The sequence below is a fragment of the Chenopodium quinoa genome, unplaced genomic scaffold, assembly GCF_001683475.1.
Source record: "Chenopodium quinoa cultivar QQ74 unplaced genomic scaffold, ASM168347v1, whole genome shotgun sequence".
Taxonomy (NCBI): Eukaryota; Viridiplantae; Streptophyta; class Magnoliopsida; order Caryophyllales; family Amaranthaceae; genus Chenopodium; species Chenopodium quinoa.
Genome location: NW_018743292.1, coordinates 4,004,251 through 4,022,999, shown reverse-complemented (window position 1 = coordinate 4,022,999; position 18,749 = coordinate 4,004,251). Strand labels below are relative to the sequence as shown.

The window sequence follows — 18,749 nt, the reverse complement described above, 5'->3', positions numbered from 1 at the left end:
AGAATAATTGAAGAGATAGAGAGAAAAAGTGTTAGAAATTGATGTTAAAAGTACAAAAAAGTAAAGGAAAAAAAATGACAACTCATTAAAAAATAGGGTAATAATGTCAAAAAAATACAACCTTTAAATAGAAAGAAACATTGTATTTTGGTTTCCCAAAAAAGGAAATGAGGCTTTGTATTAAGGGACGGAGGGAGTACAATATTATTAAGTTTTGCTAGGTTAGTCCCAATGTATATTTTTATAGATATCAACTTTTAATTAATTTTGTTAATAAAGAATTAAAGATAAAGTTATGAATTGACAAGTGTGTTTTCTCAAAAAAAAAAAAAAAAAAAAAATTGACACGTAAAGTGATTCATTTTTTAAATACATAATAAGACCATGTTCGTTTGAGTTTCTAGGCAAGCAGAGCATAGCATAACAGATTTCAACAAAGCATAGCAAATTTCAGCAGAGTAAAAAAGGTGTCAGCAGAGCAGAGCATATAGGGTGTCAACAGATTAGAGCATACCAGACCAGACCACAACAACTCAAAAGAACAAGGTCTAACACTGTTAATATCCCAAATTTGTCCTCATTAACTACATTATTTACTTTTTTTTTCTTAATCTCAACACTTCTACATGGTTAATTGTGCAACCGTGCATTAATACAACACAGTAATCTCAATTTGCTTTAATTAATTATTTTCCTTGAAACAATATTAAAGAGTAAAATTAATAAAATCGTTGCACTTTTATTGTTTAAATTTTTTCAAAGTTAATTTTATGTTTATTACTTTCCTTTATTCCCATTTTTTAAAAAAAAAAAAAATTACACCTAATAGAGTTGTTTGTAAAGTTGTTGCTTTACCGAGTTATTTTTAACCTATATAGTTTATATAAAGGCAAAAGCTAATGAACGTCCCGAGGGTGTTGGATAAGTTAACTAAAAGTAGAAATATTAAATTAAAATGAACATTAATTCCCAAATTAATACTACTTTTTTATCTAACGCTCCGAAAACATTCGTTAGCAATATACTTATATAAATAATATTTATATAAATAAATTAAAAAGGTATTCTAATTAAAAGTATTTTCCTTACAAAGTGATGTGAATCGAGTCCCCTTCCTTATAACTATTATTTTGCTTTATTTAGGTACTCTCTTGGTTTTACCTTACTCTTAAAGTAGGGGTTTTACAAGTGAGTTTTTAATAATGTTTTTATTATTTTCTTAGTAGTAGTTATGGGGCCTTGGGCTTCCAAAGTTGTGTTAATTAATTAGTGGGCTCTCTTGGTTCATTAATTAATTATTAGGGCTTTTTATTTAGTTTGCTTGCAGGGCAAGTAGGATAGATTTATTTTTCCTATATATACTAGTTGTATGTCAATTATTTTAGGAGGATGTTTTATGAATTATAATTTGAGATTATTGAGCTTTTGCTTGAAGAGAACTTTGTTAAGGTTCAAACTAGTTGTTAACTAGGGTTTTGGGATCGTTACTCCTAAAATCAAACTTAGAAGTCGTTGCCTTCTAAGACTATCTTTCAAATTTCCACCATTAAAATCACTCAAATCCTTCCATCAAATATAAACCGTCAAAATACACATCAAATTGGTATAAGAGCCAGGTTTGTAAGTCCCCTCCACTTACACGATCGATCTTGTTGATTGGAAAAAAAAAAAAAAAAAAACATTCGTACGCCAAACGGATAAATTGCAGAATTCATCGGTTACTAGTTTGTTGTGCAAAAGGTACTCGTAACTCCTATTTTATTTGTTGGTGAGTGCTTTTTAATTTACTTGGTGAGTTAACAGACTTGCTTCCAAAATATTGAATTAATTTTATTAAAAGTTGTGTCATCAATCATCATTGATTTACTTTGCTGCCAAAGATTACACTACATTGCTATATACGTGTCTTCATTAAGTTTGTGAAGCAAAAAGTACTCTTTGGGAATTCAGTTAATTGATATCGTATAATTGTTAAAATTGTGGTTACTTATTGACGCGCGCATAATAGTTGTGGACACAGGTTTTATTTGTTGATGAGAGAACTTGAGACTTGTGTTTAATTTTCTGAATATTATTTCGACATCATGAGTACTTTAACAAAGAAGGATCTTGATACTATGCTTGTTGATATGATGAGAAATTTTAATGCGAGTCTTGAACGAATGAATGAGAAAATTGAGAAGAGTACACAAGAAATTGCTCAAACCAATCAAAGGGTTGAAACTTTGTCTACTCAAGTGATTGGGGAAGGAAGAATAATCAACAACGAACAACCTAGGGGAATCATGAGAAATTTTCCAATTGACAATGATCGAGATTTGAAGTTGTTGGAACTTCCGGAATTTACAGGTGATGGGGATGCCGAAGACTTTTTAGATTGGGTTCGTCAGATGGAAAAGGTCTTTGATTATAAAGGTTTTGATGAGCAAAAAGCCTACAAGGTTGCAAACCTAAAACTGACGAGATATGCTTCTCTATGGTTTGAGAATTTACGTGCCAAGAGATTGAGAGAAGATGAGCCACGAATTAATACTTGGAACGAGTTGAAGAGACAATTAAGGAAACGGTTCCTACCACGAGAATTTATCCAAGATCAATTCTTGAAGTTGAATCATCTTGAACAAAAGAATCTTAGTGTCGCTGAATACACTAAAGAGTTTGAGAAATTGTGCATGCTTTGTGATTTGCAGGAAAAAGAGGAGATGAAGATTGGACGATACATAAAAGGGTTAACACCTTCGATTTCTCACAAGGTGGAAACATCAAATTATGTGTTCTTTGATGATGTCTTAAGGTTGGCAGAGAGATTTGAGAAACAGGAGAAAGAAAAGAAAATTTCTTATTTCAAGGAGAGGAAGTCATTCTTTAATGGTGAGGGTTCGAATATCAACTCTAACAATTCAAACAATGAAGGGAAGATGATTGTTGTTACTCCCGAACAAGCTGCATTGGCAAAAAAAGTTTGTTTCAAGTGTCAAGGCATGGGACACATTGCTAGAGATTGTGGTAACAAAGTGACGGTATCCAAGAAGGAACATAGAATGTTGTTGGCTTATCTTGACCAAGAAGAGAAAGAGAAGGAGAGTACATGTTTGCTCAATACAGAGGAAGAGTTTGATTTTGAAGAGTTTGAGGGTCAAGAAAAGATTACTCCTGAACCTGAACATCACCATATCGGTATCTTAAGGAGAGTTTTGCATGCTAATTTTGTTCCTCCTACTACACATGAGCAAAGGGAAAATTTGTTCCATACTATATGCAAAGTGGGTGATAGGAGTTGCTCGTTGATTATAGATACGGGATCGTGCACCAATGTTGCATCTACTAAGTTGGTTGACACTATGAATCTTTCTACTAGGGACCATCCTACTCCTTACAAGCTTAATTGGTTACATGATGGAGATGGACTACAAGTTAAAAGGCAAGCTTTGGTGAACTTTTCCATGGGTTCATATTCTGATAGTGTATGGTGTGATATTTTACCTATGACTGCTTGTTCTATACTCTTGGGTCGTCCTTGGCAATATGATCGAGGGGTGTTATTTAATGGTGTTACAAATGTTTATTCAGTGAAGGTTGGGGATAAGAGAGTCCAATTACATCCTTTACCCCCTAAGGCGCCACCTATTCAAGCTCCTGCTAGAGAGTTGTTGATTATGCCTAAACTTAACAAAAAGGAAAGAAGGGCTAATATGTTGTCATTGAGAAACCAACACCCTTTTGAGATTGGTGAGTATGTTTTCTTATCTTTAAATGCTCAAAAAATCTTTAATAATTCTAGAGGTAAGAATGAACCATTAGAGGAAGGACCTTTCAAGATTGTGCATAGGGAGAATTATGATACTTTTCAAGTACTTCTTGGAGCGGGAATTTGCGCTACTATGAGGGCTAGTGACTTGGTACCTTGTCTTCCGAACGAAACTTGAGGGCAAGTTGTTTTTTAAGAGGGAGGGAATGATGTGAATCGAGTCCCCTTCCTTATAACTATTATTTTGCTTTATTTAGGTACTCTCTTGGTTTTACCTTACTCTTAAAGTAGGGGTTTTACAAGTGAGTTTTTAATAATGTTTTTATTATTTTCTTAGTAGTAGTTATGGGGCCTTGGGCTTCCAAAGTTGTGTTAATTAATTAGTGGGCTCTCTTGGTTCATTAATTAATTATTAGGGCTTTTTATTTAGTTTGCTTGCAGGGCAAGTAGGATAGATTTATTTTTCCTATATATACTAGTTGTATGTCAATTATTTTAGGAGGATGTTTTATGAATTATAATTTGAGATTATTGAGCTTTTGCTTGAAGAGAACTTTGTTAAGGTTTAAACTAGTTGTTAACTAGGGTTTTGGGATCGTTACTCCTAAAATCAAACTTAGAAGTCGTTGCCTTCTAAGACTATCTTTCAAATTTCCACCATTAAAATCACTCAAATCCTTCCATCAAATATAAACCGTCAAAATACACATCACAAAGAGTTTTTATTTTCATAATTTACATATTCCCAATAGTGAGAGAAGGTATAGGGATTGATGGAAAGGGGAGGTTCAATGTGTTCGCTTAGCAAAATGGCCCCCCAATTTTCAAGGTAAAGAAAGAGTAATGGGGGGTGTGTTATCTAGAAATTATGTCCCTTCTCAAGGTTCCTTGGGGAAAGTGTTTGTTTGTGGGATATGTCAAGGGAAAGAATCTCACCTCTTAATTCTCTTTCTTCAAGTTTTGGGAGATGATGAATATGTGGAATTAATTCTTGGTTTTTCTTTCACTATCACTTTGTCTGTCCCCAAAAACCATATGAAGGTACTACTCTTTTTAAAGTTACCATGCTTTCTTACAACATCATATGTTTGTCTCTCACATTTGTACCCTGCTCCACTATTAAATAAAATTTGTTATATATATTTAAGTGTATCGTATATCAAACTAATTCAAGATTAATTTTTGTTCTTCATTTAATGATTAAATAAAAAACAATCATCAAAATAAAAATAAAATACTCATGGGTGTACGGTGTAGTTCGGTGTATATAACAATCTCTCGTTCCTAAATACTTGTGAGTTGGGACTATTTTAATAACACCTGTAATAGTGCATCACTGTATAAATTTGATTATAACAATTATTTTCGTATATTATCATGTATTAATACTTCGTGACCAAGTGATCAGAGCTCAACCCTCACAATTTTTTTATTCTAGTATTTACGGACAAAATATCTAAAAATAAAGGGATGAGAATAAGGAAATCCCTATTCTCAAATTAATAAGGATCGAACTAATAATACCTTTAAGAACTAAGGTAAAAAAACATAAAAAATCTTTAGTGATATTTCGTACGAGTACTTTTTTGTTGTTAGTTAGGTTAGACACAACTCACACAATTGATACCAGAATGGTGAAGACTAATCCTGGGCACCGTGCCGTGCCGGGCCGCCGCGGGCCGTGCCTGGCGGGCCACGGGTTGGTTCGTGCCGTGCCGGTCGTGCCGGCGAGCCTAGGATTTCGTGTCGTGCCGTGCCGGCCATTTTCACAGGCCAGCCCACGGCACGGCCCTCGTGCCTGGCGGGCTCGTGCCGTGCCGGCCACGTGCCGGCCTGCGGGCTGGCCTGCGCGGGCTGGTGCAGTTTTCATTTTTTTTTTTTTTTTAATGACAACATTATAAATTAATAAGTTTATAATGTATATAAGTTATAAAATTATAATTATAAGTTTTATAAGGTAACTTATAAGTTTATAACTTATAAGTTATAAGTTATTAAGTTATGAATTTTATAATTATAAGTTGAATATTTATGTTTTATAATTTGTATATTCAATATTTATATTTATATATTTACTTTATACTATTACTTTAAAATTTAATGTTTATGATTTATTAGTAATTGGTATAATTTTATATTTTTTTAATATGAATTTACAAATTGTAACAAAACGGGGAAAAAAGGCAAATTGGACTTTGGATGTGAATAATGCGTACTTTATATTATTATTACTTGAGTTGAGAAAATTGTACAATGATAACAATGATAAAAATCATACAATGATGGTATTAAACAAAAATTGGAAAATGATAAAATTGATATTTTTAAAATCGTACAATATACAATAATTGTCTATTCTTCTTCTCCTTCTTCTTGCTCGTCTTCGTCTTCGCCTTCGCCTTCAAGGTCATCGGCTAGTTGCATAGATTGGGAACTAGCCGAACCCGAACCGGAAGCGGAGGTTCCTTCTTCGTTGTCGTTGTGGTCGTAAGAACGGTCTTGTGAGCGATTTTCCGCATCCAACCAATCTTTGAAACACACGCACATTTCTAGTGTTTCGGGTTTTAGACTTGTTCTTCTATCGTCTAAAACCCTTCCGGATGCGCTGAAAGCTCGTTCGGAGGCGACGGAGGAAACTTGGATAGCAAGAATGTCTCGTGCCATTGCCGCCAAAGTTGGATGCTTCGAGCTTTGTTGTTTCCACCATGCAAGGAGGTCGAGGCTGTTTATCTCATCGTCGTCCATGCCTTTGGTGAAGTCGTAACTCAGATACATCTGCAACTCCGAGACGTCGCTTTGCGTTCTCCTGATTGATGAATCACCTGAAAACCTTGAAATCAAGTTAGTAGCTTGTGAAAATAAATGTTTGGCCTTCTTACTTACGTTTTTGGATGGTTGGGAAGGCCCTGAGCGAGGAACGGTGCCATATTTGGCTTCATAGACTCTATATAAAGCAAAAAACTGATCCTTCACATTAGTCTTATAGTTTTCTACATCATCGTCAAGAAACATGCATTGAAAGTAAATGTCAACTAACATAAATGTGTTTTCATACTTTTGCCTAGGATCTAATATGGAAGCAAAAATATAAATCAAAGGAATCTCACTATAATATTTACGCCACTTTTTTTCCATTGCTGGAAGATACTGATCATAATCACTTTGATCGCGATGATCAGCGAAAAGTTGGGCGAGTAAGCATGCATTAGAAAGAAAGTTTTGAGCACAAGGATTGTAAACAGTAGAAAAACAATACGTCATGTTATATAATAACTGTAAAAATTGCATATATCTTTCACAGTTATTCCAATCATCATCATACAAAGCATTTTGTGGAAATTTTTGGTTGTAAAATAATGTTAACGGGCCCTTGTACTCAATTGCCTTTGTTAACATGTCATAGGTGGAATTCCACCTAGTTGGGCAATCGGTTCTAATTTTTATTACCCTTATCTTTTGTTGTTTTAGAAAACTCTTCCATTCTTGGTATCTCATGTTAGAGCTATTAATAGACATAATAGCATCTCTGATTTTGCTGTAGTATGGGCCAATTGCCCGAACTGCATCCTGTACACATAAGTTAAGTACATGGCAAACACATCTAGTATGAAGAGCTTCACCGTCTAATAGTACATCGGTTAAGTTTTGTTTGATAAGATTAGCTGTGTATGTCATAGAGGTTGCATTATCAAAAGTCATAGACATCATTTTATCTCGAAGGTTGTATTCGTCTATTGCTTGCATTAAATGGTGAGCAATGTTAATGTCGGTGTGTGGGTATTCCAGCATTTTGAAATGTATTATTCTTTTTTGTAACATCCATTGATCATCTACCCAATGGCAAGTCACACATAAATAGTGATATTTATAACCACTATCCCAAGAATCGGCTGTTAAAGATACTCTACAGTTAAGGTTACTCAATTCGGCTTGTAACCGGACTTTGTACTCTAGGAAATTTTTCATTGCGGCGGAACGAACGGTTTTCCTAGAGATTCTTTTATGTTGGGGTTGTAGTGCTTTGTTAATGTAGGTGTTGAATGCGTCACTTTCCGAGAAAAGAAAAGGTTGTTCGGCGTGTACTATCATTTTTCCTAGTTCATCCCTATCCCTCTCATAGTTGTATGTAAAGCCGTATGGATGGAATTGGGAAATTTTGGGCTGGGTTGGATCACTAGCTGGTTTTGCACAAGCTTTCATGTGTCTAGATAAGTGTCCCGTCCCGTTTTTGGTAACTGCCGTGAATACACTATTACATGTTTTACATTTTGCCCATTGTTCACCATCTTTACTTAGGACAAAATAACGCCATACCTTACTCCTTCGGTTTTTCAAAAGTAGCATCTCAGTTTCGGTTAACCATTCATGATGTGTGTGATGGTTAGTAGGGGGACTAGTGGGAGTGGCAGTAGAAGGGGTAGAACCGGAGGGAATTCGGGTAGTACTTTCTTGGCTACCTTGGCTAGAACAATAGTTTTGTTGATTACCGATATAATTAGGTGGAAATTGGTATGGTGGTAGTGGAAATTGGTTTAGTGGTGGTGCTGGAAATCCCGACGTATTATATGGCTCATAGCCCGGGGGGAAGTAAATGGGGTCATTGGTTTGACTCGTAATTTGGGGGCTCGTTGTATTTGGTGGTTCCCTAAAACTACTACTACGGATAAGTCGGCCTTTCCCCCTAGACCTAGATGATGGGTTGTTCGATGCCATAATTAACAATTAATTTTTTTAATAAAAAGTGGTTAACTATAATAATAATAATTAATAACAACAATTTTAACAATAAAAATATCAATAATAATAATTAATAACAACAACTATAACAATAACAATAACAACAAAAATAAATAATAACAACAATTGTAACAATAATAATAATTAATAACAACAATTATAACAACAACAATAACAATTAACAACAATAATAATTAAACAAGATTATTCTAATAATAACAATAAAACAATAATAAATTTAAGATTAGTTTAGATCTTACAACCGTGCTTCAACGCTCCACTAATTACGATTACGAACTTTTTAATTTTTTCCGATATTAGGAAAATAATTAGAGAATTTAAGAGAATAATTAGAGAATTTAAGAAAATAAGGATTATTAGAGATTTAGAGAATATAAGAGATAAGAAGAAGAGATTGTGATTTTGTGATTTGGGAATGAAATGGAGGTGAGTATTTATAGAATTTTTGGCAAAAAACTAGCCGTTTTATAGCCGTTTATAGCCGTTTTATAGCCGTTGGCCCGCGGGCCGTGCCTGCGGGCCGTGCCCGTGCTCGTGCCGGGCCGTGCCTGGGAATTCTCCACCGTGTCCGTGACACGGAAGTTGAATTTCGTGCCGTGCCGTGCTTGACTTCGGGCCGTGCCGGGCTGCGCCGAACGGCGGGCCGTGCCGGGCGGCACGCGGGCCAACCCGGCCCGTGCCCAGGTTACTACTGAAGACTGAATAGGCGTAGTCGAAAGTAGGAACGCGATAAACACGGGAGTGTATTCGATGAGGGTGAAATGGCGGCAACTGCATTGATTCACGTGAAACTTATTTGACTCACTTCCTACTGCTGGAGTGCTAGTCTCCTACTCTTTCTTCTTTACACTCGGTATCTCACTCAACTACTGTACTTTTATTTTTCTCTTTTCCTCGAAACTCAAAACTTTCTTCCATCGGAACTTGAAACCCTCAGCACTAATTTCAAGATAAATTTATAAAAATACAATTTTTTTTTCGAGGATTGAGATGAAAGAATGACATCCATCTTTTCAATCATAAATATAAATAGATTAAATTAAATTAAATAAAAAGAGTAGTCCGAGTAGTAGAATATCACCTTGAGATTTTTATTCTTTCTTGTAAGAAAATACAACTGCTGTCATTGTGTCTTCAGCAATGCCACTAAAAAAGATTTCATATGGAAATCAGAGATAACAAGATTATTAGAGAACACGGCTTAAGTAAAATGAAAGATTATTAGAGATAACAAAATTATTAAAGAACACGGCTTAAGTAAAATGAAAGATTAAGGCCTTATTTGGTAGAGCGTTTTCAACTTATTGAGATTTGACCAAATAAAAAAAAAAAAAATTAATTTAAGCATTTAGTACGAGTAAAAAAAACTTGTTGAAATACTCTTTCTGAAAAATCTTAAAGAAGAAGCTTTTTAAAATTAGCTTAATGAACATTTATCTTGATTCTACACTTGCTAATTACAATTATTTACCAAATACTTTTATACAATAAGCTAATTAACCATATAATTAATTATCTATTATATTAATCAACTACCAGCTAATTTATCAAACAAAAAAACTCGCAGAAACATGTCATGCGTAAAACAAGAGCAACATTAAAGAGAGAATCTGGAAAATCGAACAACACAACACAGCAGATAACGTAACGGGTACGTGGTGTTGAGTGTTGACCTCCCAACCCCAACGGCCCAACCCCCACCCACCTTTTTTGCGGGCACCTATACGACAAAACCCACACTACACTCTCGCTTCTACTCTTTTTCTATGTTATCTTCTCGCCTTCTGTAATAAAATTCTATTTATGCTTTCAAAATATATTCCTATTAGTGTGGAAATATACATTAAATCTGTGCTCTCACAAGTCACAAAGGTTACTACTGTAGCTTACTACTCACAAACACAAAGTGTGGTATTGGTATAACTTTCACCTTATAATGTTTGACATTTGCATCCGTTATATGTTTCACTTTGACTATTATTTGTACTTTCGCTGTGCTTTCATACTCGATATATTAAGAGATTAAGAGCTTTCTTACTCGATATATATAAGGTGGTAGATAGTAGATACTCCTATATTTCCCCACTAATTTAATTTCGAACTATTTTTATCAACCTTAATCCCTTTTTATACAAGTACTTAACTTTCATAAATTATAAGGATCTAAGAACTCATGCAATCCTGTCTCCGACCAGTACAAAAAGATAATCTTTTTATTAATAGAAGCTATATACACGCTAAAGTGGAAACCCTGTGGATGCTTAGAGAATGTACAGTTCGACCTTGTTACACCGAATCAAACTGAGGAGAACTCAAAGTCCAAATTCATCACAACCACAAACAATACAACACAGGTGCCAATGCTGCTGTTGCATGTAATATAACTGAGCTAAATTGTACATGTACCATGCAAAGACCATTAAGATTCCTTCAGCATATACATACAGATACAGTAGAGTTAATTACAGCAGCTTCAAGTGCTCCTTGAAACATCACATCTTTCCTTGAATAACACCTGATATCAAAGCAAAATCAGAGAGCCCACACTCACAGGCTCACAGTAATCATAATGAAGCCCCGAAACCGATTACAGATTTTCAACCACATCCCTCATCTTCTGTTTCTTTGCAATTATGTCATCTGATCTTCAGATACTAATAACATATCATTCGAAGCAAAAACACATTATTTAAAAACCGTGTTAGAAGTAACCATCATTTTTATTCAATAGCAAGATTAAGTACTTGCTTAAGTAGGATTTGAGAATAAAATTACAACTGGTATCAGAAAGGCCTGCCAACGAATAGAATGGACCTTATTCACAAAACAATTCGACTACCTTTTCATATTTAACTTTTTTTTTTTTTTTTTAATAGAACACATATTCACAATCAGAAGTATCAAGTTAAACTTCTTTGATGACAAATTGATAATGCACAGCAACTGCAGCTTACATAAATATTATGCTTAATGAGATTTCTGTAGTCTGTACAGGGTTAGGCTCATCATTAGTGAACAGCATCATAACCTTCCACTAAGAAGAGAGCAAAGAATAGAATTGGGTCAAACTTGTCACCTTTTCATTGATGTACAAGGCCACAAGGGGAATGCTCGGAATAGAGAAGTAACACCTGTAAGGATGTAAATTGTCCCCAAAGAATCAAATTTGTGATTGTTTTCTCTTCAATTTATGTAAATATTGTAGAAAGGCTTGGCCATTACTCAGCAACACCTGGACCAGAATTTTTGCAAGAAATCAGACACATAGAGATAATGAGCGCAGTGTTCTATGCAATAATATTCTACAGAGAAGCTCCAACAAGAAAACTCATATTTGTGGCCAACATTCAAAACATAAGTATAAGCATCTACAAACAAGATTGAAGAGCACCTCTTGAGACCTTGACCGAGGCTGTGTTTGGTTTGGAGGAAAACCATTTTTCTGGGTTACCAGTGTTCTCATTTTCAATTGTTTGGTCGGTAATTGGTGAAAATACTTTTAATTTCCCTTTTGTATTGCCACAATCTTGTTTCTACCCGTCACCTTACTTCTCTCATCCCTCTCTCTTCCTTTCCACTCTAACCTTTCTATCAAAGAGCCAAACAAAGGAAAATGGAGTTAAAAATTGAGGTTTACTTTCCATTGAAAATGAAATTTTGTTCAAAAAGCTTTTTTTCAAAACAAACATGGCTGTGAGTGCGAAACTAATTAAGATGAGTAACAAGAACAAGAATTAAGGTAGAGTACTCACGTCATCAAAATTGGCGTTCAAAAGGAAAAAAGCCTCCTTTGCTCTTCTGAAGGATTCATCAACCATAGGCAGAAGATATATGCTGCCGCAATAACAGACAGGAGTGAAAGCATAGCTAGAAATCCAAAATGAGAGACATCGTTTGCGATTATTGCTATGCCTAACATCACAAACTCAGCCAAACTGGCAACGGAGACCTCTGTCGTCCCAATAAGATTAGCTTTTGATGATGGGATTCCAGTTTGAAGAATCTGCTGGCCAATTACATCATATGACATGTGTCCTAGCCTTGATAAAACCTGCATATCAAAGCAGAATGGGAGATCAGAGAGAGAAAACATGAAAACTAATTACAGGTGTGTACCAAACAATCTGCAACACTAAATGAAACCTCCATCATCACCAAAAGAAAGAAACATCTTTAAAAAAAGAAACAATATATGCAGAAGACTACCACAATTGAAAATAAAATAGCCTTTGACTAACAATTGTGTCAAATTTATTGACAAGACAAGACTTTCATCAATCAAACCAAGGTAGATTGAGTTGTAAGATATACTTACAATTAGGAACAAGAAGAATAAGATGGGTGTCTGCTGAGAAAGAGTTCCACTCCAGTAAACAGCAACTGCTAGAGCAAGAAGTGATGCCTGGAAAATTAACCCAACAGCCCCAGCCTACAATAACTTTTTTATGAGAACAAATCTCAAAATGATATTAAATAAATGAGAGAAAATTTACAACAGCAGCAACCTTTAAGATACCAAGCTCTTCGATGAGTTTAGCAGATACAAATGTCGCTACAACACCCATTAAAGCACATAATCCACTAAAAGCACCAATTATGGAGGAGTTAAGACCTGTCAAATACTCCAAAGTTATACATTAGACATATACTTTTAATACAAAGATATAAATACTTGTGCACACATGGGCAATGATGCAACGGAAGCAGGTAATCACAAATAAAACAGTTCTACCCCCAAAGAGTAAATGCAAATAACCAGGTCGTCACTTTTTAAAGCTATAGCTATAACTAAGCAACTTGCAAAAGATAGTACTAGTTCCAGTTCAGACACAAAGCCCATTTCTTATTTATTAGCTTAATCAGAGTATATTAATCTTTGAAGATATAAGATAAATAAAGGCAGGGAATGAGAGAGAGAGATCAAAAGTGTTCCAACTATAAATCAAAGGTAAGATAAGTTATGTGTGCACTGTCCAAATATAAATTTCGTGTCTTAACGACTGTGTCTTTGGTCTTTTTGAAATGTTTCTCTTAATTAAGAAGTGTACAAAAAATAATTCTGAAAGTTATAGTCAATAGCATGTCACACTAGACATTTATTAGACTCCACATCAATGCTACACAGAGAAAGTGCCATCATGTTTATATAAGAAGCCAAAGCATACCACGCTGAGTCAAAAATGCAGTCATCAAACCACCAGGGGTGAGAACAATGTTGAAATACAGAAACACATAGGCTACGCTTGCAGGAAGAACAGGCTGCTGTTTATACTCGGACCACCCATGTTTGATAGCATTAATACCTAAACTCACTGTAAAACACAGATAAACACTCAGCTAATGTTAAAAAATAAAAATAAAAATAAATAAAAAATAAAAAAAAATAAAAAACAATTTTTAAAATGTTAAACATAACCAAATACACTTCGAGAGATCAATAAAGTTCACCTATATTCTCATTATCTTCCTGGGTTAATCGAGTATTACGGTCAGAACAGGTCTGCGGACACTTAGCACGGTCAAGAACACCAGTAGAAACCATGTTGGTAAACCAAGTAAGAGCAACCTAAACACAAACACATGCATACAAAGAGAGAACAGAGGTTAATAGATGGTATGGAACAGCTCAACATTATAAAGATTAAAGAGGAACGGATTACTTACTGTAAGGGGCAAACCCCAGATCATAAAACCAGCAGCAAGTTTCAAACAGGTTACAGGGTCATTTTTAGACAGAAGAATACCGAATAGAGAAGCACCCGCAATCTGCAAGTATACAAAATACTGTAAAATCCGCAAAGATGTTTCAGATTTGTAATATGTACTTGTGAGTGAATGATAGCAGAAACATGTAAGTAGGAACAAATCCAGATGAACTTCAGGGTGATCACCCAGCGGCTTAGAAATATACCACAAAGACCAAAGCTTAATACACAAGAAAATAATGTATTACCTCACAGAGAAGATCAATTCGGTTGATAACAGCATTGGCCTGCGCAAGTGCAATAGGTCTATTGGTCCCAGCTAGCTGCAGAAGACAAAATGCCTACTTCAGAGGATTGAATTCCTAGGGAAAAAGAAAGTAACAATATCCAGGATGTTAACAAACAGAATTACCAGTACAAGCCAGTCACGTTCCATGGCAACACCCAAAGCTAATCCACATAGTCGCTCAATTGCACCCGCTATAACAAGAATAACAAACCAAGGGCGAACTAGAATTGATGACACAGAAGCAGACCGAACTTTATGAGCATAAATTATCATTGCCACAGACATCAGCTGGGTAGTTACCTAGCATATACAGTGAATCTTAGAAAGATGAAAAAGAGATGCAGAATGGCATATTAGATACAGAAAGAATTATACCTGGACAATACTTAGACAATTATATGCCTGTACTCTAGGGAAATGATCCATAAGTTTTCCAACTAATGGTCCTCCAAGAATAACTGCAAACTGTTCACAATGATATTCACTTAAGAGTCAGAACCACATCTATCACAAAATAGCATGTTCAAAAATTCAACTAGTTTCAATTCTTTCAAAGGAAAAAGCCACCTTAGTGAAAAAGCTCACGACTGCAACAGGAAGAAGGCTTGGATGGATCAGTGCAATAGCAGCAGGCCAAGCAAAATTCCATAGTTGTTCCACAAAATTCCCTACCAAACAATTGGCATATAAAGCTGAAACAAGCAAATAACAGAAGTTAGCAACTATCATAATAAGAACTGCATTAGGTTATGTTCAAATTCAGTGACCTTTTCTGCAATCATATAATCCTATAGTAATTAGTAAGACAATCACATAATAAGACCCCATAACTAAGGTTGCTCTATACATGAGCACTATTATAAAAAATTGATATTTCTTCTGCATGCAACCGAATATCATTGTAAATGCACATTATAGACCATGTCAATAAAAAAATTCATACTTTAGCAAGTTGAACAGGAGATACAAGAGATCAAAAGATTTGTACCATTATAAATTCAATAATCACAGTATATCATCATCAGAATACTTTAAAGACATAGCACTTATGTGTGCAAATTGCATAAACAGATAAACCAAGAGTTAATACATGTGGGATACCAATTATTCTTAAATAGGAATGTATCTTTTACCATACAAGCCAGCAGGATGAGCAGGGGTAGCAGCAAGGACATTCTGTTCTTCCTCAGATAAAACCTGAGCACATTCATCAGATACTTGACATAAATAAAAGCATGAGCACAGTAGACACTAATTATGTTAATAACTACTGCCTTGCAATAAACTTACTGGCAATGCAGTCAAAACATTATCAACGTAACTTCTATCACTCAATATATTTAACGACTCGGCCTCAAGAATGTCAGAAAAATTAGAAGCAGAGGATGACAAGTCATCTTCAGTATCTTCATCAGAAACAACGTTATCCAGAAGTAGATCAGTATCTATCATTGAACATCTTGCACAAAAATCATCAACCCTGCAACCAGGAAAACATAATTTAAGCGATTCCCTCGTAACTATATTTGGATAAATTAAACGAGGAGGAGGGTGGGGGGGATTGACTGATTGAGTATATTCTGAATCTGCAACTTCTTGTTGGGAATTAGGTATTTAAGGCAGCATGACCAATCAAACAATAAAGTGATGGCAGGAGGGAAAGAAAAAAAAAAAAACCAGTAATATAGTGGAAAAATTAATCCACTTCAACTTATATTATCAGACACAAGTAATACAATCACCCTAGTGAAAAGTACATTATGATATGCAATAAACTCTCCATGGCTTCTAGTAGAGAACTTTCAGACACTCAAATTGATGAGAAGTCTCACCAATCTTTCCACATGCTAGGTAGCTCCTACTAGAGCACTCACACTTCCAAATGGAATTTCACACTATGCACAATCAGTTAATGAGCTTATTAATCCCTACTTAAAGGACCACAACCTTCCTCAACTTAAACCAAATCAATGAAATAGCCAATTACCTAGGATTGTTCAAATTAAATGCAACTTTTAAAGCTATCTACCAACTTCCCTAACTACACTAAACAAACAATCGTAACAAACTTTGAATTAAATCTTCCCAATTACTTTAACAATTTGCTTCGAGACTCAGGACAGAGGATCAATAATTTTGCAAGTCATCCACCATATCTGCTTTCCTGTCCTTGTCACATTCACAAGATCTTAGGTACATAGCTGCTTACTATTGTTCTCATCAACTTCTACATGCCCCTAATGAGATGCTCAATATCATCCTGACCAAAAGCCATAGTCTTTATAGCTTGCTTTCTATTTTTGAATTCACGTAAACTTGCATCTCTCATAGACATAAGCACCACAATTGATCAGGTATACATTCTCAACATTTCAAAAAGGCATATTATGACTTCTCCTAAAATCATTATGCATGGCTTAATCAAGGCTACTTTTTAGCCCATGTGCTCACAAAGTCACAAGGTACAAGCACAAGGGCGCAAAATAGACATAGGCAGTTAGGTTGTACCATGCTCAAAGTACAACTGGTTGTACATAGGAAATTGCCACTTAATCCACATTACCATAACTTCCATTCTTCACTTGAAATCACATTATAATTTATCAAGAATCTCAACCTTCTAAAAAGAATTATTGTCACTTCTCCTAATATAATAATTATACATAGCTTAGTCTACATTACCTTTACCCCTTTTCTTACTCGACCAAAATTCATCCCAATCGAACATCAGTCCATCATAGTATGGTAATTTACACATATCAAAAAACATTTTCATCAGAATTCAGTTCATCATTCAGAATTCCACCCACCCAATTATCACAATACATAAAATAAATTGTAATAGCAATAAATTCAATAAACCAGCTTCATTTCAATAAAACCCCACCAAATTGAAACAATTATTATCCAAAAAAAAAAAGTGCAACAAAAAAAATAGGTTATTTAAGTAAATTCCAGCTTACCTCAGAGGAGGAAGAAGAGGGTAGGAAACATTCAACCATCGACGAGAAGAGAAGCGATTACGTATTCGGGAAGAGGGCGGCAAGCGCGAAAACGAAGAAGAATTCCAACGAGGATGTTGAGGCGTTGAAGAAAATGGCAGCAACTGAGCAACAATAATCCCACCACCCGCCATTGTTGAAGTAGAAGAAGCTTTCCTCTCTCTTTCTTCTTCAAGTGCCCCAACAAGAAATCCTCTCCCCTAAGGTGCTTAACCATGCAGACCCCAGAATTCCAACTTCAATTTACTTCAATTCCCACTAAAATTAGTGAACAAAATTGGGTTTTTTGATTGAGTTAGAGTGAGAAAATGGGAGTTTTTTCTGGGTTTTTGTGGATGATATAGTGGTTAAGTGTTCAAGTATTTCTGCGCCGTTTTTATCTGAGAAAAAATTTGTGGTATTTTGAAGAGAAATTTGGAAAGTGGGAAGATTAAATTGGGAGTGTTTCTTATCTAGAAGATAGGGGACGTATGACAAATCGACGATATTTGGGGGCCACCCGAGTGCCAACTTGTTTAAGTTGCAATACTTGCAACTGCTCCGAGACAAATGGCAATTTCTGAGAAACTATTTATGTAACGCAACTCTAATGGTTATATACGGAGTATAACAAGTTTGAACATATATAACACGACTAAGCACTAAAAGAGAAAAATATAAAAGATTAAACAAAGCACGAGTATAAGTATGTACTCCATGTCACAACTCACCATAATATGTGTAACACAATGCATGAGATACAACACAATCAAAGTCTATGATGGAAAGATATCTAACATAACCAACTACAAATGCAAAGTGTCATCTGATGAATTATTATCAAGTATCTAAACCAAAGATACAACTATATATCTTGAAAAATAGGTTAATAGTAAAGACTATTTTCTTTTTTTAAACAAAAAACAAGATTAGGATAAAAGACCGTTGAAAGTTGATGTACATACGAGTAAGGCTTGTTGAGTTCAACTTATTTTTACTTATTTCAAAAAAAAGATAAGTTCAGATCAGATCAGAGAAAATGAGTTCAGATCATATTATCGTTTTATGTGCAATTTTTTATCGCTAAATATCTTTATTTTCATAATGAAAAAATTATAAAAATTACATATTAATAAAATACATATTATTACGAATCTAACAAGATTCTGCTTGATATATTTTTTTCCTTACAGATTATCGTACACTTAAGGTTAAAGTTTGGTCAAATCAGACAATAATAAGATCAGACCAGATCAGATAAGATCAGA

General features: G+C 34.9%; 1 protein-coding gene across 2 annotated transcripts; it reads right to left on the bottom strand.

The window, feature by feature from the left end:
• Nucleotides 1-10,701: 10,701 nt before the first annotated feature.
• LOC110736487 (solute carrier family 40 member 3, chloroplastic-like) lies at nucleotides 10,702-17,961 on the bottom strand. 2 transcript variants are annotated; one of them, XR_002514244.1, is made up of 15 exons: nucleotides 17,464-17,961; nucleotides 15,791-15,980; nucleotides 15,634-15,697; nucleotides 15,068-15,192; nucleotides 14,876-14,965; nucleotides 14,624-14,800; nucleotides 14,460-14,534; nucleotides 14,171-14,272; nucleotides 13,955-14,072; nucleotides 13,672-13,818; nucleotides 13,012-13,118; nucleotides 12,822-12,935; nucleotides 12,259-12,557; nucleotides 11,898-12,094; nucleotides 10,702-11,738 (listed from the first exon to the last, which is right to left on the bottom strand). XR_002514244.1 is itself a non-coding variant. In XM_021916705.1 (14 exons), the coding sequence occupies exons 1-13, from the start codon at nucleotides 17,634-17,636 to the stop codon at nucleotides 12,276-12,278; spliced, it is 1,764 nt and encodes a 587-aa protein (XP_021772397.1). In that variant the 5' UTR covers nucleotides 17,637-17,961; the 3' UTR covers nucleotides 10,702-11,738; nucleotides 12,259-12,275. The 2 variants fall into 2 exon arrangements, 1 of the variants encoding a protein (XP_021772397.1); XM_021916705.1 differs by lacking the exon at nucleotides 11,898-12,094.
• Nucleotides 17,962-18,749: the final 788 nt, after the last annotated feature.

Excerpts from the sequence above, each read along its gene's own strand:
- LOC110736487 (XM_021916705.1), bottom strand. The coding sequence starts at position 17,636 with ATGGCGGGTGGTGGGATTATTGTTGCTCAGTTGCTGCCATTTTCTTCA. Across the intron at positions 15,981-17,463 it reads CCTCTTCTTCCTCCTCTGAG|GGTTGATGATTTTTGTGCAA; the intron begins GTAAGCTGGAAT and ends TCCTGGTTGCAG. Across the intron at positions 14,273-14,459 it reads GAATTGATCTTCTCTGTGAG|ATTGCGGGTGCTTCTCTATT; the intron begins GTAATACATTAT and ends GTATACTTGCAG.